We start from the raw sequence: 17436 nt of genomic DNA, 5'->3' as shown, positions 1-17436 counted from the left end.
GATTGGTTCAGGGTTGGTTCACACAGATGAATCTTCAGTGAGGCAAACAGTGTTACAATTTATGATACAAATAAAAACAGATGACAGAGGCTTTGGTCAGAGTTCTCACAGAATGGAATGTAACATATTTACAACAGTTGTACTTTGTTTTTAGTGCTAAATAGCAAATGTTAGCATGCTAACATCCTACATGATAAACATCAGCAAGATAGCATTGTCATTGTGAGCATGTTAGCATGCTGACATTAGCATTAAGCTCAAAGAACCACTGCGCATCAGTACAGCCTCACTGGGCTGCTAGCATGGCTGTAAACTCCTAGTTTTGTTGAATAATGGATTCTTAAAGAGACTACACTGTTTGTGTTATCTTACATGTACTGTCTGTGTCCTCTTGCAGGAAGCGCCTGTCTTGTTCAGAGTCCCTCTACATGGACGGAGATGGTAGCCCTCCTCTTGGTGCTCGCCGGCGCTTCTCAGCACTGATGGATACACATCGCTTTGCCTCACCCCTAGACGGTGAGCCAGACTTCCAGTCCCGCCAGGCGCCCATCAGGGTCCGTGGAACCTCACTGGATGGAACCAGTGTGCCCTCGCCGAGCCTCCTGGAGCAGAGAAACAGTCTGAAGGAGATCAATGGAGCAGGTGTGTTTGCAGGGGGAAGTGTCTGAGGTAATGAAAGGTTATGAGGATGGAGAGGGAATAGGAATGGAAATAAGCGAGAGGGCAATACGGAAAAGGACAGAGAAAGCAAGAGGAGGAGGTGAAAAAAAGCAGCCTGTAATACCCCATTAGGTGGCTACTGCTGAGTCAGCGGGGGGCTGGACAATTCATAACTTTACTATTTTCACCTCTAAATGCTACTTTAAACTTAAATAACTATAGTTTCCACCTGACTCTACATCCTCACAGACAAATCCCCTAGACATGGAGAGACCCCAGGAGCAACCACGGCCATCGCCACATTATCCCCAGGTCCTGCAGCAGCCGGTCGTGACGTGATAACTCCTTTGTATGACCCTCTGGGGGCCCGGGCCACCAATGACCTGGTCCTCCGCAGGGCGCGCCATCAGCATTTGTCTGGGGATGGAGAGAAACGCAACTCCAGACCTGGAAACAAGGTCATCAAGTCTGCCTCTGCCACAGCCCTGTCTGTCATCATACCATCAGGTGAGCAGCACAAGGAAGGAATTGAATGAAATCTTTTTGGAAATATTAGTTTCTGGCACACTAATACAGTATCTCATTTCTCTCTAGTGGAGCAGCATGGCGGCTTCTCTCCGCTGGCCAGTCCCATGTCTCCCCACTCTTTCTCCTCCAACCCCTCGTCACGTGACTCTTCACCAAGCAGAGACTTCTGCCCAGCAGTCAGCGTGCTACGCTCGCCGATCACCATCCATCGCTCTGGAAAGAAGTACGGTTTTACTCTCAGGGCCATCAGGGTCTACATCGGAGACAGTGATGTCTACAGTGTCCATCACATTGTTTGGGTAAGGAACTTGTAGTAGTGTGTACTATTGGAGATGTTTTGCACTGGAGCTGAAGTCAGTGACCTCACATAAAAAAAGGAATGGCTTGTGCTGTGACTTTTGATTGTGTATTTTAAAGTTGAGGTGGCATTAAACAGGGATCAGTGAATTAAAAAAAAACAGAGCGCAAAAGAGAATGAGATTTCAGCAATATCTAAAACTGTTAAGTTGATTGATTTCAGTTTGGGGTTCAAATTTGACCAGTGGAATATGTTATTTCTCATCCCGTTGCAGTTGTTCTTTAATAAAAAACATTACTTGTATTATTCATAGCCAAAATAAAGGGAAAATAATTCATGATTTCCTCCAAGCTGACACAAATGTAGACCACTTGTTTATTTTAGGATTAACTGTTGTTAGACTTAAACTCAGAATGTCTAGATTTAAACTCTTCACTCTGAATGTTTATATGTAATTGCCTTTGCCCTGTTATGAACTTGAATGTTTTGTGCTACTTGGCAGCATGTAGAGGACAGCGGCCCCGCTCAGGAAGCTGGCCTGTGTGCCGGTGACCTCATCACCCACGTCAACGGGGAGTCTGTCCACGGTCTGGTCCACACTGAAGTGGTAGAGCTCATCCTTAAGGTAGGCAGCAGTAGGCTTATTCATCCGTAGTTGTGCTGTATATTGGTAATATCAATATTCCTGTGTAATTCTTCTGTTTCTGCCAATAAAAGGCCACTTAGTTGTCTATTTATAAGTTGTCAATTTTAAGGAAAGGTTATTCATGTACTTAGACAAAGTGCTTGCTGCTCCAATGTAACTCTGGTCTTGGTAGCTCTTCAGTTATTCCAAATCCACATTAACTTTGCTAATTAATTCCGTAAATTAAGGCAACATTTTCTTGGTCAGTTTTCTGTATGTAATTAGCTTGACAGTGGATAATTGTAAGGATCAATGTAGAAATAAGTTAATGTCATTGACCTGTGTAGAGTGGAAACAAGGTGACGGTGACAACCACGCCTTTTGAGAACACCTCCATTAAAGTGGGTCCTGCCCGCAAGGCCGGCTACAAGTGTAAGATGGCCCGACGAAACAAGAGGACCATGGGCAAGGACAGCCAGGACAGGTAGGAGCTTACGCACCTGCACCGCTGCAATGACAGCGATGTCTTAGATGATTCTTGTCTCATTAATTAAAATACAATAGTAAAGGAATTGCTTTGTTTTGTCTTACATACAGTGCAAAATGTTCAGCAACTCTCAATCTCTTTGTTTATCTGGTGAGATTCCCAATCCATTGGGCAGTGGGTTTGCACATTTTAGCCCATTACGTTACAATTACTGCATACTTTACATTGCTAATGACCATTTTCTGAGGTTGTCACAGTTTTAGGTTGATTTCATGCATTCCAAATTAGTCATTTGCCATTAGTTTCCATTACTTTTGGTATACTAGGGAAATCAAGCAAAGTAAACATTTGACACTTGAGACTCAGCTGTTGCACAGCAACTAAATGTAAATGATCCTTTTCACAACATCCTTGCTCTCTGCTGGATTTGATTTTCTAACTGCACAGCTCATGAATTTCATGCTTTTTAGTTCACTGTGATGAATTATATTGTCTCTGCAAGTTGATTCTCATTGTAGCTGGACAAAATATAATATGCAAAAAATGCATGTAAAAAATATCTCCTGGCTTGCTTTGGAAAATGGTACAAATGGCAAATTCAGAGTGACCTCCAGCTCACCTGGTAGAGTCAGCGCTCCATGTAGGCTTAGTCCTTGGCAGCGGCATGGGTTCCAATCTGACTCACAGCCCTTTCCTGTCAATCTCCAGCTGCTTTATTCTTTAAAAAAAATAAAATGGCAAAACCACTGGTATTAAAGTCAAATTTATTAACATACAATGTATTATGTCAATCCCATTTCAAATCTTACTTTCTCTTCCTGTCTTTTCTTTGTCTGTCCTGCAGTAAGAAGCGGAACTCCTTGTTCCGAAAGATCACAAAGCAGTCCAATCTGCTGCACACCAGCCGCAGCCTTTCCTCATTGAATCGCTCTCTGTCCTCCAGTGAGAGTCTTCCTGGCTCCCCAACTCACAGCTTGTCTGCCAGGTCCCCAACTAAGGGCTACCGCTCCACCCCTGAGCCCTCATACCTGGGTAGGACACTGGAAATACACAATACACATACAATTGTTCAAACACAAATAGTCTCTAAGATGAATTCACATTAGAAAGATGTGTTTAAAAACTGCACAGAAAACAACTAGACATATTTTTAGAAAACAAAATTGGGAGTTATCCAAATTGACTTCCAAAAAACTGCGTATGGCCAGGAAAGTAAGCTTTTAAAGCCAGAAATTGTACTCGCCCTAAAAGCCCAAAGTCTCGCTACTTTTACCTTAAAAGTGTGTCTTTTCCTCAGGGATTCTTTATATCTTAATTATCTTTTCTGCTCTCTGTGTTGCTTTAGGTGCGTCCTCCCAGAGCAGCTCTCCAGCCTCCAGCACTCCAAACTCACCCGCTCCCGCTCAGCACATGAGGCCCAGCTCCCTGCACGGCCTCTCCCCTAAACTCCACCGCCAGTATCGCTCTGCCCGTTGTAAGTCTGCAGGTAACATCCCCCTGTCCCCGCTCGCCCACACACCCTCCCCTACCCAGTCTTCACCTCCACCACTGCCTGGCCACACCGTGGGGAGCTCCAACACCACCCAGTCCTTTCCTGTAAAGCTCCACTCCTCGCCGCCGGTGGTCCGCCCCAGGCCAAAGAGTGCTGAACCCCCGCGATCACCTCTTCTCAAAAGAGTGCAGTCAGCAGAGAAGCTAGGCTCGCCTCTGACCCAGTCCAGTTCTACAGGAGGGCTGGGGGGTCCGCTAAGGAAGCACAGCTTGGAGGTGCAGCACTCTGAGTACCGTAAGGATGCCTTCCTCTGTGAGCTTGGGCTCCAGAGCCTGCTGGAGACAGAAGGGGAAAATTTGCCTCCTAATCCTCCACCCCTGCCCTCATCCTCTACAAACCCAGGGGCCGGTGTCCTGAAGCCTATGAGGAGACTAGGGAGGCAGGAGTCACCGCTTAGTAGGGAAACACTGCTGGCTGGGAGGGAAGAGAGGGAGAGAGGAAGGGAAAGGGAGAAAGAGAGGGAGACTGATACCGGGACAGTCCTGGAGAGATTGAGTCGGGTTGGAGCAACAGTATCCCAGTCATCCTTAACAAGAAAACCTCATACAAGTGAGTTGCCCTTTAGCTCGCAGGCTGGCCAGAGCTCTAGACTACATGCAGACACCACTAAAACTACAACTTCTAGTACACCTACCAAAACAACAGGAAGTCTAGGTGGTCCAAAGGGACTTGAAAAGATCCCCCAGAGTCCGGCAGACTTAAATTCTAAACCGCAAGACCTCAAGGCAGCCAAAAGTGTGTTATCTAATAGTAGAGATCCCCAGGAGCAGCTATGGAGCAGAACTGAACCAAAGCAAGAAGGTGACAACAAGAGTAGGCCTGGTTTACCTGGTGCTGCCTTCACCAAGAGCTCTGCTTCTACTCCAGATAAATCCATCGGCATCAACGCAACAGTGAAAGCAGGTCCTCTCAGCATGAACAAAACCTTTAAACCATCAGGTATGGGGGACAGCCTGAGAAAGGCTGGTTCAGAGAGCAGTGACTCGAGGACTCCAGACTTTGGCTCTAAAAGCCCCAAACTCTCAGCTCGCGTTCTCGCTCCCGTCATTCCCCCACATGGGCAGCCGCTCTCGCTGGGTAAGGTGAGGCAAGGACTTGGGCCTGTCAACTGCTACCGGGGAACCCTTGACTGGGAGGATAAATGTCGCCTGGAGGTGGTAGAGGAGCATTCACCTTCCCCTTCTCCCTCCCCGACTTCTGTCACCCCCTCCCTCTGCGGACCTTCTCTCTGTAAGTCACGGCCTGTCTCCCCTGGCGACAAGACAAGCTTCGTCAGCCAGCTGACCACTGTGGCCAAAAACGTCCTTGGACCAATCAAGCTTGGCTCTCAGGAGGGGTCCAAGAGCAAGGACCAGCAGACTAAGGCAGTGGAGGAGAGACAGGGAGGCACAGCAGCAAAGTCTGACCCTCCTGCTGGAGGTCGAGTGATTGTTGGAGCTGCAGTGGTGACCCAAAGTCCTGCTGCTTCACCGCTAGACAGGGCTGCAACAGGTAGTAACCAGTCGAAAATGTGACCCCATGAGAAATGGGACTTTAGTAAAAAAAAAAAAAAAAAAAAAAAAAAGATGCCTTTTTTGGAAGAACAATGTGACAGAAGTCAAGCACTTAAAAATAATGTACATTCCAGTTTCAGAGTATATCAAATTTTATTTATTGATTCCAATCATTGACTGACTGATTCTAACTTAAAACCAGGACTGAAATAATCGACTGTAAAGTTGCATTATCTGTTGATTTTCTATTATAAAGTATTTAATAAGAAGACTCTCAATGTAATGTGGAACACTTTATCATATGTATATGTGTGTGGGTCTATGTGAACGCATGTCATATGGTATGTACTGTACATGTATTATAGGTACAAGAAGGTCAAAAAGTGCTTTACGGATCAAAACATGCTGAAAACTGTGAATACCAAATCCAGTCACTCTGTTTTGTCTTTCAACCAGTCCTTTGTTGTTTTACTGCTTATTCAACAAGACAGTGATAAACTGAGTCACAGTCAAATTGTAATATTTGCATAAAGCAACACAACTGATGCAGCCTTAGTTTCGCTACAGCGGGTAAGCAAGCAACAAGATGATTAAGCTAATTTCTTCTTCATCCAGCAGTTTACTGAGTTGCTGTGCACGGTCAGACAAAGCCAAAGCAGGCACTCTGTCAGTGGATGTCACGTCAAGCACTGTCTAGCACTGTCTAGCTCTGTCTGTCACAGGGGATTGTGTGTGTGTGTATGTAAAGCCACCTTGGGTCTATTTCTGGTGGTTCTTGAAGGCTGTGTCCACAGCAGAGGAAAGCGTGTGACAGAGCTCAGGGCTTATCTCCCCTTCGCAGGAGGGCTACCACAGCTCTTTTCTCCCTCTGCCTCCGACTGCAGCCGACACACAAACACATGCACACACTCACATTGCCACAGGAGGCAGCATTGTCAGCAGCTGATTTTCATGCATTTAAATCCATACCCCCGTGGCCCATAAATTGGACGTGAGTGTGGTTGCAAGTGAGTGAGTTAAGAAGTGTTGGAGTGTGGGAGAATGTGCGTGTGTTTTCAAGGGGTACTTACACTTTAGCACGGTTGACTCAACAAAGGTCATGACAGAAACCAAACTGGAAATAAACAGGCAGCAGTTAGGATCCAGCAACAGTTACAGGCTTTGCTATCTGCTCTGCTACTTTATTAACAAATCACACTGGCTCAGTGAGGATATATATGTGGATATAGTATATCAAAAAGAATTGTTAAGCACATATACAGTGAACCCTTGTGTTGTTTTGAGGCAAAACATGAAAAGCAGGCAGTCATGGATGTAGCATACTGTAATGTGTTTGTCAAAGGGCTCTATATCTAAGGTATGGTTTGTGGTATGGGCATGGTACAGTATATCACAATGAACCTGTTGCTGTAAAAAACAAGGTTGTCTGCAGTATAATCAGAATGACTGTGTTAGGTTGTTAGATACTAAAAGCTAGGTAGTCAAGGTTGATTCATGTAATTCATGCATTCATGACATACTGATAGAGGTGTTTGAATCAATCTCAGCAAGAGTGCTTAGAAGGACAACATGTTCACAGGAAAAACAACTAGTGCTCTTCTTCCACGGGTCGTATTCATCTCCTTAGTAGTTCATTCTCAGTAACTATCCAGTGTACATAATCTAATGCAAATCATTTACAGCTGTGTGTGAGGACTGCTTTCACTATACTACTACTAGCTGATTTACGAAAGAAAGTATAGGAGTTAAAAGATTCAGTCCATTTTTGATTTGATGCGTCACTTTCTGACAGTAATTTGATTTAAATTACCTTAATTCCTCTAAGCTCTACAAATGTAAACTGATTCATCCAACAACAGCAACTTCACACAGAGGCAGAAGTTCAAAGTCAAAAAAGGTCTAAAAAGGTAGTTGGGGCAGGTTGGCAGGCTGGCAACATTGTTTTGGTTTTTATCTGTCTATGCAGAGCTACAAAGTGGGAAGCTGGTTTTTGTGATATTGGCAGATCTTTTTCAATAATATAAAAAAAATGTTTCTTTATGCATCTTTAATGCAATATATATTTAAATGTATTTAAAAGGATACTGTTAGCAATCAATCCTTGAATCTAACAATGTTTGAAGGTATAATAATGATTTTACGCCCCCCAGAGAAAGTCCCACACACTACATGCATCAACCAGTTTTTTTTTTTTATTCAGCATTGTACTCTACTGTCCTCCAGTGGTTCAAAACCTCCACTGTTGAACTGAATAATGTTCATTATTAATCCGCTGGAGTGAGCGTTTATGTAATGAAGCCAATACCACTAAAACATTGCAGAATGGATGTTGTTAGCCATAGGGTTACTGAATATGCATTTATGTTTCTGATGACAAAATATTTGCAGTAGTTGTCAAATGAACATCCTTTTCTGTTGTTGTGTTCTTCACGTGACTGTTAATTATATCTTCTGGAATAGGGATTAACATTTTTAATATAATATACTGTCTTATATATTCTACTGATAGGAGGAAGTTCTTTTATATCTTGATGTAATAAATGAGTTATCAGGTCAGCTCTGATCACCTGATTAAGAAAACTAACTGTAATGTAATCTTATACAGCTATTATGCCCACTTTCAGGCCTTTTCCCAATCAGTGGTGTCTATACTAGTGTTACATGTTTAAGAATTTCAATTTTCTTTTTGTGATTGACAGAGAGAGTAGAATACATGCACTTTATTTGAAAACAAAAAATCTTCATTTGCTGGTATTGTTTGTAAGTTACTTTGAAGAAAAAGAAAATATACTGTACACAAAATATGGATTCTACAAATGAACACAGAGGTCCAAGTATAAAAAACATTCCACATTTCTCTGTTCACTGAAAGTGTTTTGTACCATGGGGCATTTTTGTTTGTGATAGATGTGATTCAAATGCAGACACCTGAAGTGCAGTATGTGGAATAAAATTCAGAGATTTGTTCCAAAACTTGCTACCTCTTACTCTTTTTTGTCTATAATCTGTAATAAAAATGCTGCAGCAACCCCTTATCTAAACCCTTTTTTTGGCTACAGTAGTACAAGGACCCTTGTTTTGTCCATTCTGGCATGGCCTAGGGGAAAACATGAAAAAAGCAAATTATAGACATTTTCACTGCTGTTTTTTTCTGCTATGACAAGTCAGAATCTCACATGTGAAAATGCCTAATAAGGGTTTTTTTTTTAAGGATTTTTTAAAAATCTGTCTACATACAATATTTTCATTTAACATTTATTTTAAATATTGGACAAATAAATGTACTCCCAGTAATTGATATTACAAATCATACATATAGCTATACAAATGCATATGATTAATCTATTTTTCATATGGTTCAGTGTCTCCCATCTGATAGGATTTTTGCTTTTAGATGTTTTATTACAGATAGTGTATGAAACCCATGATAAAATAGCCATACATTCTGTCATTGTGTTACTTATGGATGGAATTATAGTGAAAGTACATTATTCCCCTTTTTGCTGGGGACCCCCTGGAACTCCCTCAATGACCCCTGGGGGTCCCAAAACCCCAGGTTAGGATCTTGCCATATCTGACCTAGGCTACAAAACTCTAGTTGGTAGCACACTGCTAATGTCTGTTACTCGGATATTGTCCAATAAGCTTTCTCACAGTGATTACTTCAACCAATGGAGTTGTGTCAGGAAAGGACAACAGGAAGTAAATGTCCGCTGATGTCAAAGGGAGACGCTAAAGCGGTGGCTGCTCAGGGCAAACGCCGCTATGTACTGGATTTTCTTCACCACACTGTGTACAAATTAGCTTGTTTGTTGAATGAAGAAACGCCTACCGTACTGGTAGCAGCTTTTAAAAAGTAATTTATCTTTGGCCAGTCCGGCTTGAATGCTATGCAGCTAACACCGGGGGCTAACGCTAGTCTCTTTTAATGCTAACGTTAGCTAGCAAGCTTTAGCAAGCTAGTAACGTTACATTACATTGATCTGTGAAGGCTGCATTCGTGAATGTAGAGTGGGGAAATCGCTGAAATGAGCCACAACACTACAAGGCATCGACCATCTTAACGGCTTTTACAGCAGGTAAGTTACGTGTTAGCTAACGTTAAGTTAGTAAATCTTTAATTGTAGGTCAATTAGCTAACGTCGTGTTTAAAGGAGGCGCAACGTCATGGCGGTCACTTGATTATTAGGCTTGGATGTTGTGCTAGAAGAAAATCGTGTTTATTATATTGCATTGATGTCGCAGGGCCAAACAAATAACGTTATATTTAAATTAACTGTGAGGATGTTGACCATAAAGTAAGTTCATCACACTCACATTGTCGTGACGGATACATTTCTGTTCTGTGGCAAGTAATTGACAGCTTGATCTAATGAAGAGTTATGTCAGCCACCAAAATCAGATGACTTTCACAGTCGCTGAAAATCCCCGACATACCGGGAAACAGTTTTTGTCAAATGATAATCACATGACGACTTTTTCACATAAATGTTACCATCAGTGCTTTCAGTGATTACACGCTGTACCACTGTTCCCTGTTGAAACTACTTCTCATCAGTTTCAGGGCAGGGTGGAAAAGTAACTGGTACTTTCCATTTTGTGTTGTGCATTATGAAATCAATAGTTGAAGACACATGACTTAGGTTTACACTGACAACGTTGTATTTACAGTATTTATATTTTTCAGGAACTAGGTAGCCATTGGCCTACAGACTGGTTGTTGTGCCATTTTCCTTTACAGTATGTTGTTTTTAGAGTATGACACTTGGAAATGTAGTTTGACAAAAAAAATAACCTAGACCAGCTTTTTTTGAAGCTCTCAACTGGGGGTGCAAGTAACAATTATCTTCGTTTATTGATCAATTTGCAGAGGATAAATCTGCATCAGAGACCTTTGCAATCTATATAAAGCCACTATAAAACCTTTAACAGGGAGAAAAAGGAAGATTAACAGAGAAGGATCCCTCTTCCAGGATTGACAGATGTGTAATATGTTCTAGTAGACAAATGTAGAAAGGGTAAAATGATGATGTAGAGAAACGTATAGACAATATTAAGTTAAAGTACAAATGCATATTATTGAGAGTAAATGTTAAGTGTAAGAGTTTCAGGCAGATTGTAAAAAGTGTTGTCAATAATTTACCTCACTTTCTGTCCCCATCAGTTCTGTGTTGCATGGAGGAGCATCAGAGTTAAGCTCTGAGGGCTCAGAGGCATGAACACCGTTTCGCCCAGCGCAGTACAGTACGTAGGGGGAGGAATGCAGGATGAGCTGGTGGAGAGCCGGAGGCAACAGCCTCTGGAGCAGCAGGGCAGCTTTGGTCTCAGGCTGCCGCAGACACCAGATCCCGGCAGAGAGGCAACCGGAGAGCCCGACGAAATGGACAAACTGAAAGCCAAACTGATGTCAGCATGGAACAATGTCAAATATGGTTTGTACTTACTGTAGTCTTGAAGAAAGAGTGTGTGCGTGCCTCTGTCTTGTTTTATATGCTTGTGATCGTATTTAAAGCTTTAGTGCGTAACTTTTTGATATTAATGAACGTCCGTTACATTGAAGCTATTGCCAAATGAGTCGCTACAAAGCTAATTAAGACATCATCTCCACAAAACACTCTCTGTATTTCTCAGTATGGCTATGTTCAGAAGATTGTGTCGTCCGGTGACTTTCGCACACAGAAACTTGAGTGAAGATAACTACCTCTTCTGAAGAGTCCATCATGTTTTTTAATCCTCTGTGTCCTCCATGGCTACTAGCAACTGCATGGAGGAAGGTGTGGGGGGGGGGCTTTCGTGGAGGGCTTGTATCATGTGGACGCGCTGACAGTTTTGTTGTCCTTACTTAGAATTCCTCATGGGGGTGGCAGAAACTATGCACTATAGCTTTAATATATGTATGCATGTTTTTGTATTAATATATTTGATTAAGTCTGGTAAAAATGTGTCAAAACATGACATGTGACAAAGCTTAATTCAGCTCTCCTGATTGGCTACTTTGCCAACTTCCATTTCCCCTGCTCCTCTTTCTGTAGGTTGGACTGTTAAGTCTAAAACCTCCTTCAACAAGATGTCGCCAGTCACTCTCCTGGGTCACTCCTATCTGCTCAACAGTGAAGGTAAACTGTGAATAAACAAATGTATCTTAGAAATGTCAGGGTTGATCACTTTTTTATCAAAAGTGCCTGTCAGAAGATGCAGTGTTTATTTTCTAGAAAGAGACTCCAGGTGTTGTAGTGATGTTTTGGTTAACCACAATGTGGTAAAGTCTTTTCCTTTGAAAAGTTACTGGGTTTACATCCGAGAACATAAAGCAGTTGACCCAAAAAAAGAAGCTTTCCCCTCACTTTTATTTCACAGACATGTCAGCATGATCTTTCTCATTTTAGATAAACATGAGATAAACTTCAGAAGCAGTTTCAATCAACATAGTGTAAGAGTTATCTTTCTTTTCTCTGTCTCGTCCTCCACCCTTTCACCTCCTCGCAGACGAGGTGGAGCGGTTTCGTTTGGCTTTTGTGTCCAGGATTTGGCTGACCTACAGGAGGGAGTTCCCTCAGCTGGAGGGCTCCACTTGGACCACCGACTGCGGTTGGGGCTGTATGCTGCGCAGTGGCCAGATGCTGCTGGCGCAGGGGCTCCTAGTCCATTTGATGCCCAGAGGTTTGTTTCTCTGACAGTTATACACAGTTTTACTTTCACCCACAGAAAATTATAGGTACATTTTCTTCGAAGGAGCACTATGTGTAAGCCAATCGGGACCTTTTTAAAGGCTAGCTAATCTAGTTTTTTTTCAGTGCTCTATTTGTATTGCCAGACAAATGATCAAGTAAAATTTTTGAATGAAATATTTCTGAGAGGGACCTTCTCTTCTTTATATGGATACATGATTGGTGTAGATTGCTGATTGGTATGGCATTCAAAAGATGTATAATAAAACTGAAGAAATTTAATAAAAACCATCCCCAGATATTTATCCTGACTGTACTTGGCTAAAGTGCAAGGCTTTTTGTATTCTGTAGATTGGGCTTGGCCAGATGCTCAGCAGCTAACCGATGTGGACTTTGAGGTGTTCAGACCGCGTTCCCCAGCCCGGGCTGGCGGGGTCCCCATCCCCTCCTTTGGCTCTCCACGGGGATCCAACACCCCCGAAAAGTCCCTGAGTGATCAGGCACCCAAATGCAGCCAGAAGCAAAGACCTGAGTCTGTAAGGGACAGGCAGGCAGAGCCCATCCATCACAAGCTGGTCACCTGGTTCGGGGATCAGCCCCCAGCACCTTTTGGGCTTCACCAGCTGGTGGAAATCGGCAAGAGTTCAGGGAAGAAGGCTGGTGACTGGTATGGCCCCTCTATTGTGGCACACATACTAAGGTAAGGGTGTTGGAAGAAACATTGTTTTTTTTTTTTTTTACAAGCAATAATTTACTATTTTTGTAAATGATTAACATAATTGACACACTTTTTTTTTTTTCTTCCAGGAAAGCGGTAGCCAAAACCTCTGTGCTTCACAACCTGGCTGTATATGTGGCTCAGGATTGTACAGGTGAGATTTACAGACTGTTGAATTTAATAATTACCCCTTGTGAGAGTCCAGTTCAGAGGTATCAGTAGGTGTATTGCTTTGCTCCAATATGTATTCCTTTGGAAATATCTAAATAACGTCTTTTTTTTTCTCATCATGTTTCTTTGCACTGCAGTGTACAAAGAGGATGTGGTGCATCTATGTGACCTGTCACTAAGCCAGACTCCCCCTGATCCGTCCAGCCAAGCCTGGAAGTCTGTCATCATACTGGTGCCTGTACGGCTGGGAGGGGAGGCCCTCAACCCATCCTACATTGAATGTGTCAAGGTCTGAATATTCTGCCCCTCCATTAACCCCTCTGGGAGTGATGTTTCCTAAAAAATTGTGTTGCTGAACTTAAGTTCTCTCTCCTATCTCTTAATTCGTATTGAAAATTCATTTCCAGAACATCCTAAAGTTGGATTGTTGTATTGGAATCATCGGAGGCAAACCGAAGCATTCACTTTACTTCATTGGCTTCCAAGGTGAGAACTTGAAAAGCAATCAAGGGATTAAGAACAATATCCTTACTCAGAGGAAGGACCTGATAGATACAGCTTGCAAGAGGCTTCAAAAGGATCATAGAGAAGCCAACGTTTTTGGCCATATCTGCCTCAGAACAATCTGTGCTCATAGTATTATCAAGACATAGTGTACTTGCACAGAACATGTTGCACTCCGTTCACTGCCTCCCTTTAATCTTGTCTAATGTTGTGTACAGTCAGAAGGAAAGAGAGAAAAACTAGCAGTCTGTGACAAGCTCAGATCATGTCAACCAAGCAACCAACACATCCCAAAATAAACTAACTAATCATTGATTCCCCTAACTGGAACCATGATTCTGAAAATCATCAATAAGACCCACAATAGAAGAAGTGAGAAGTTGTTGCAGAAAAACAGATTAATAACATTTTTGTAATACAGTAGTAGATTTTTTTTTTTGGTGGCAGCATCTTAACGATTTTTAAAGGCAACTGCATCTTATGGCACTTGGTATTTAGCATCACTACTCAAGAGTTGCAGCTTGGGTTAGTGGGAAGAAGATCTTAGAATACGGAAACAGCACTTTGCAGGTGGTGATTTTATACTTTTTATACAGTGTTTCAATTCCTCTTCCTGACTTCTCCTTCCTGTCTGTCAGACGAGCAGCTGCTATATCTGGACCCTCACTACTCCCAGACTGTGGTGGATTTCTCACAAGTCGACTTTTCACTAGAGGTTGGTTGTATTGTCTTCATCTCTCTTTACATGTTTTGTCACTATCTCTCCCCTCCTCTCCTCCGTCTGTCTGGCTTTGTCTCTTTTTTTTTATCATATCATGTTGGACTTGGACCATGTGACTTTCATGATCAATAGTGCTTTGACTGTACAGACCATTGAAGATAGCATGTCCTGTCATGAACATTTATTGACCTGTTATTGTATGGCCTCTGTCTCCTTCTGTCCCTCTCTAGTCGTTCCACTGTAGCTCTCCCAAGAAGATGCCCTTCAACCGTATGGATCCCAGCTGTACCATCGGCTTTTATGCCAAGAACAAGAAGGACTTTGAGTCTCTATGTTCTGCTGTTAGTGTGGTGAGTTTTTCCACCCTCCTGCCACTATCTGACTCTAAATTTAAAAGCATTTAATAACAGGAGGGAACATAAGATTTAACTTCCTAACTCCCTTGATCTATATGTTGTGAACCCGTCCTTTAACAAAGAGATTAACCAAAAATGCTACAAACTCCTACTATACACATGTAGCTGTCAGGTTGGAACCTGCTTCCTGGAATCACCTGTACACTCATTCATTCACTCAATCATTCACTCAGCCAGTCCGAGTGACTAACCTGCAGCCCGTTAAAGGTTGAGTCTGCGATTCTAATCCAATACACTTTTTGTCAAATTCAGCAAATATCTCCTAACGGTTCGTTCTGTGTGCGTGCTGAAATCTGCCCAAGCCACACAACAACAACCGTGTTCATGCGTGTGCACAGGACAGGGTGTATAAAGAAAAAAGGCAGTGGGAGCGAGAGGAACGGTAAAAAAGGAGGAAGCGAAGGAGGCATCTCAATGAGAGAGAGAGAGAGAGAGAGAGAGAGAGAGAGAGAGAGAGAGAGAGAGAGAGAGAGAGAGAGAGAGAGAGAGAGAGAGAGAGAGAGAGAGAGAGAGAGAGAGAGAGAGAGAGAGAGAGAGAGAGAGAGAGAGAGAGAGAGGAGAGAGAGAGAGAGAGAGAGAGAGAGAGAGAGAGAGAGAGAGAGAGAGAGAGAGAGAGAGAGAGAGAGAGAGAGAGAGAGAGAGAACCTTTTCTTGATCTTGAAGAAGTTATATAAGCTGCATTTTCCTTCTTTTTATATTGTGTTAATTGAACATCTTTTTAGTCAATATAAACAAGCAATTTGAAGACATCAATGTAATAGACTGATTCATCCATAATGAAAAGAATCATTGGTTACAGCTTCAGTTTAATTTTGGCTAACAAACCATGTAAAATAACTTTATTTAATAGATATGCATGTGCTCTCTTAACATGACATTTTCTCAAGCAGTACTTGAATCATTCTGTAGCATTCTAGGACGTTTTGTTGACTTGATCTTGTTTTTCTTGCCAGGCCCTGTCATCAACGAAGGAGAAGTACCCCATCTTTACCTTCGTAGAGGGCCAGGGTCAGGATTATGGACTTGAGGGTCACTGCAGCAATCACAGTGGACCTGCAGCCCACATTCTGCCCCCCGGCAAACTGGGGAGGAGTAACAACAGAAGAATCAGTGATGAGTTTGTCTTCCTGTAAGGCCCCAAGGAGGATGCTCTCTTAGCTCTCACCAGTAGCGGGCAGAGAAGGACACCTCATTTTCCTTTCAAAGGGAAGGACATGATTCTGCTGATGGTGCAGCTGCAAGGTGGATGAGACGCTTTTGTGCTTTGTCGCTTTTTACTGGTCAACGGAAATAAAAACTGTGTGGCTCCTGTCATCCCCTTTTTGTGTGGATGGTGGTATTATAAGCTAACAGGCATTAATTGGTACAGTCTGGAGCATTATTTTACTAGGCAAAGGCACCATTTCAAAATGGATCATGGTTGGAAATGTTTCAAGTACTTGAAGAATTCTTGATTTTCTTTATCATACCCTCAAAAAAACCTCAAAGTCGATCATGTGTGAGTAAAATCAAGCGCTTAAAAATACTCCAAATACACTCAATTACTGTCTTCCTCCTGGTCTGAACTGGACAGGAAGGTGATGTGTGGTCTACATGATATTTAATTAGCTCACTGGTCAGTTAAGGGGGTGGTGCCTGATGCTGTTCTTGACTTGTATGATCTGCTGAACATTTTCATTCTTTAAATTTATTTATCGGGTTTATGAATGTGTGTTTGTGTGTGAGCGAGTGTGGGGTTACTGTATGTTATTACAATTTCTTAAATAAGTGTACTGATGTATTTAGGAGTCTGTCACATTGAATGTCACGGAGGTTTCAAATTCTTCCAAGAGCATCTTGAACAGATGTAAATTCATTCTAGTGTTGCAGTCTGGTCCGAATATCACACAGATGCCCAGGTTCTCGATCTTCCACATGCTTTGTCGCTCCATTATTGATCATAAAGAACATGAAACACTCCCAGAAATCTGATCTTTCAATGCTCCTGAAGAGTTACTCAAGCTCCCAGGTTAAAGAAAAATGATCCCTTCAGTTGGAGATGCATGTGTTTCTTTACCTGGTAAACTGTGGCTTGTCCCATTAAGCAGGATTATAACGTTATCTGGATACATTTGCAAATTAAAACCCAGAACAGCTCTTTTTACATAAATTTAAGTTCTAGGTTTTACTTGGCAAAGTTAAACGATCAATAAGACCGACCCAATCTGAACAGAATTTTTGCCTTTGAGCTTTTGTTGCAATGTCATTTGTGTTTAGTCTGTCCCTTTTCTACATGAAGGCTACTACTGCAGGATGCACTACTACTGTTTGGTTTGTTGTCCTGATTAAACTTCAAACACTGGAATCACATTTTACTGGTATCTCATACTCTCTAGATTAGCAGTTTAAGGAGATGCACGCTGTTTTGTTCTTACCTGATCACTGCTGTAGGAGCACCGACTGTTTATTCTCAGACTAAGTGCCATGTTTGTCTTCAAAATGTGTCTTTAAAATCAGTTTGTTTTGCAATTAACTCCTGTTTTAAATTGAAACTAGTCTTCCACTATTCAACTTTTGAAGCTAACATGTTTTGTGATCTGGTTTCATGTTGGTTCA

General features: G+C 42.3%; 2 protein-coding genes across 5 annotated transcripts in view; both read left to right on the top strand.

The window, feature by feature from the left end:
- The window catches only part of mast1a (microtubule associated serine/threonine kinase 1a), a 74041-nt gene extending 65425 nt beyond the window's left edge, over window positions 1-8616 (top strand). For all 3 annotated transcript variants that reach the window (XM_031285908.2, XM_031285907.2, XM_031285909.2), the window contains 7 exons: window positions 398-642; window positions 910-1167; window positions 1255-1487; window positions 1989-2111; window positions 2459-2595; window positions 3443-3630; window positions 3944-8616. In XM_031285908.2, coding sequence (XP_031141768.1) covers window positions 398-642; window positions 910-1167; window positions 1255-1487; window positions 1989-2111; window positions 2459-2595; window positions 3443-3630; window positions 3944-5664 — 2905 coding nt within the window. In that variant the 3' untranslated portion in view covers window positions 5665-8616. The remainder of the gene's footprint in view (window positions 1-397; window positions 643-909; window positions 1168-1254; window positions 1488-1988; window positions 2112-2458; window positions 2596-3442; window positions 3631-3943) is intronic.
- A 711-nt stretch (window positions 8617-9327) lies between these two features.
- Window positions 9328-17353, top strand: atg4da (autophagy related 4D, cysteine peptidase a). Of its 2 annotated transcripts, none has more exons than XM_031285750.2 (11): window positions 9328-9722; window positions 10808-11075; window positions 11676-11759; window positions 12130-12303; window positions 12663-13011; window positions 13119-13183; window positions 13338-13489; window positions 13608-13686; window positions 14343-14419; window positions 14656-14775; window positions 15795-17353. In XM_031285750.2, the coding sequence occupies exons 2-11, from the start codon at window positions 10859-10861 to the stop codon at window positions 15972-15974; spliced, it is 1497 nt and encodes a 498-aa protein (XP_031141610.1). In that variant the 5' UTR covers window positions 9328-9722; window positions 10808-10858; the 3' UTR covers window positions 15975-17353. The 2 variants fall into 2 exon arrangements, with proteins under 2 accessions (XP_031141610.1, XP_035856130.1); XM_036000237.1 differs by having other exon boundaries at window positions 10798-11075.
- Window positions 17354-17436: the final 83 nt, after the last annotated feature.

The sequence above is a fragment of the Sander lucioperca genome, chromosome 4 (genome assembly GCF_008315115.2).
Source record: "Sander lucioperca isolate FBNREF2018 chromosome 4, SLUC_FBN_1.2, whole genome shotgun sequence".
Taxonomy (NCBI): domain Eukaryota; kingdom Metazoa; phylum Chordata; class Actinopteri; order Perciformes; family Percidae; genus Sander; species Sander lucioperca.
The sequence above is the reverse complement of the archived record's forward strand: the minus strand, read 5'-3'. Positions and strand labels throughout refer to the sequence as shown.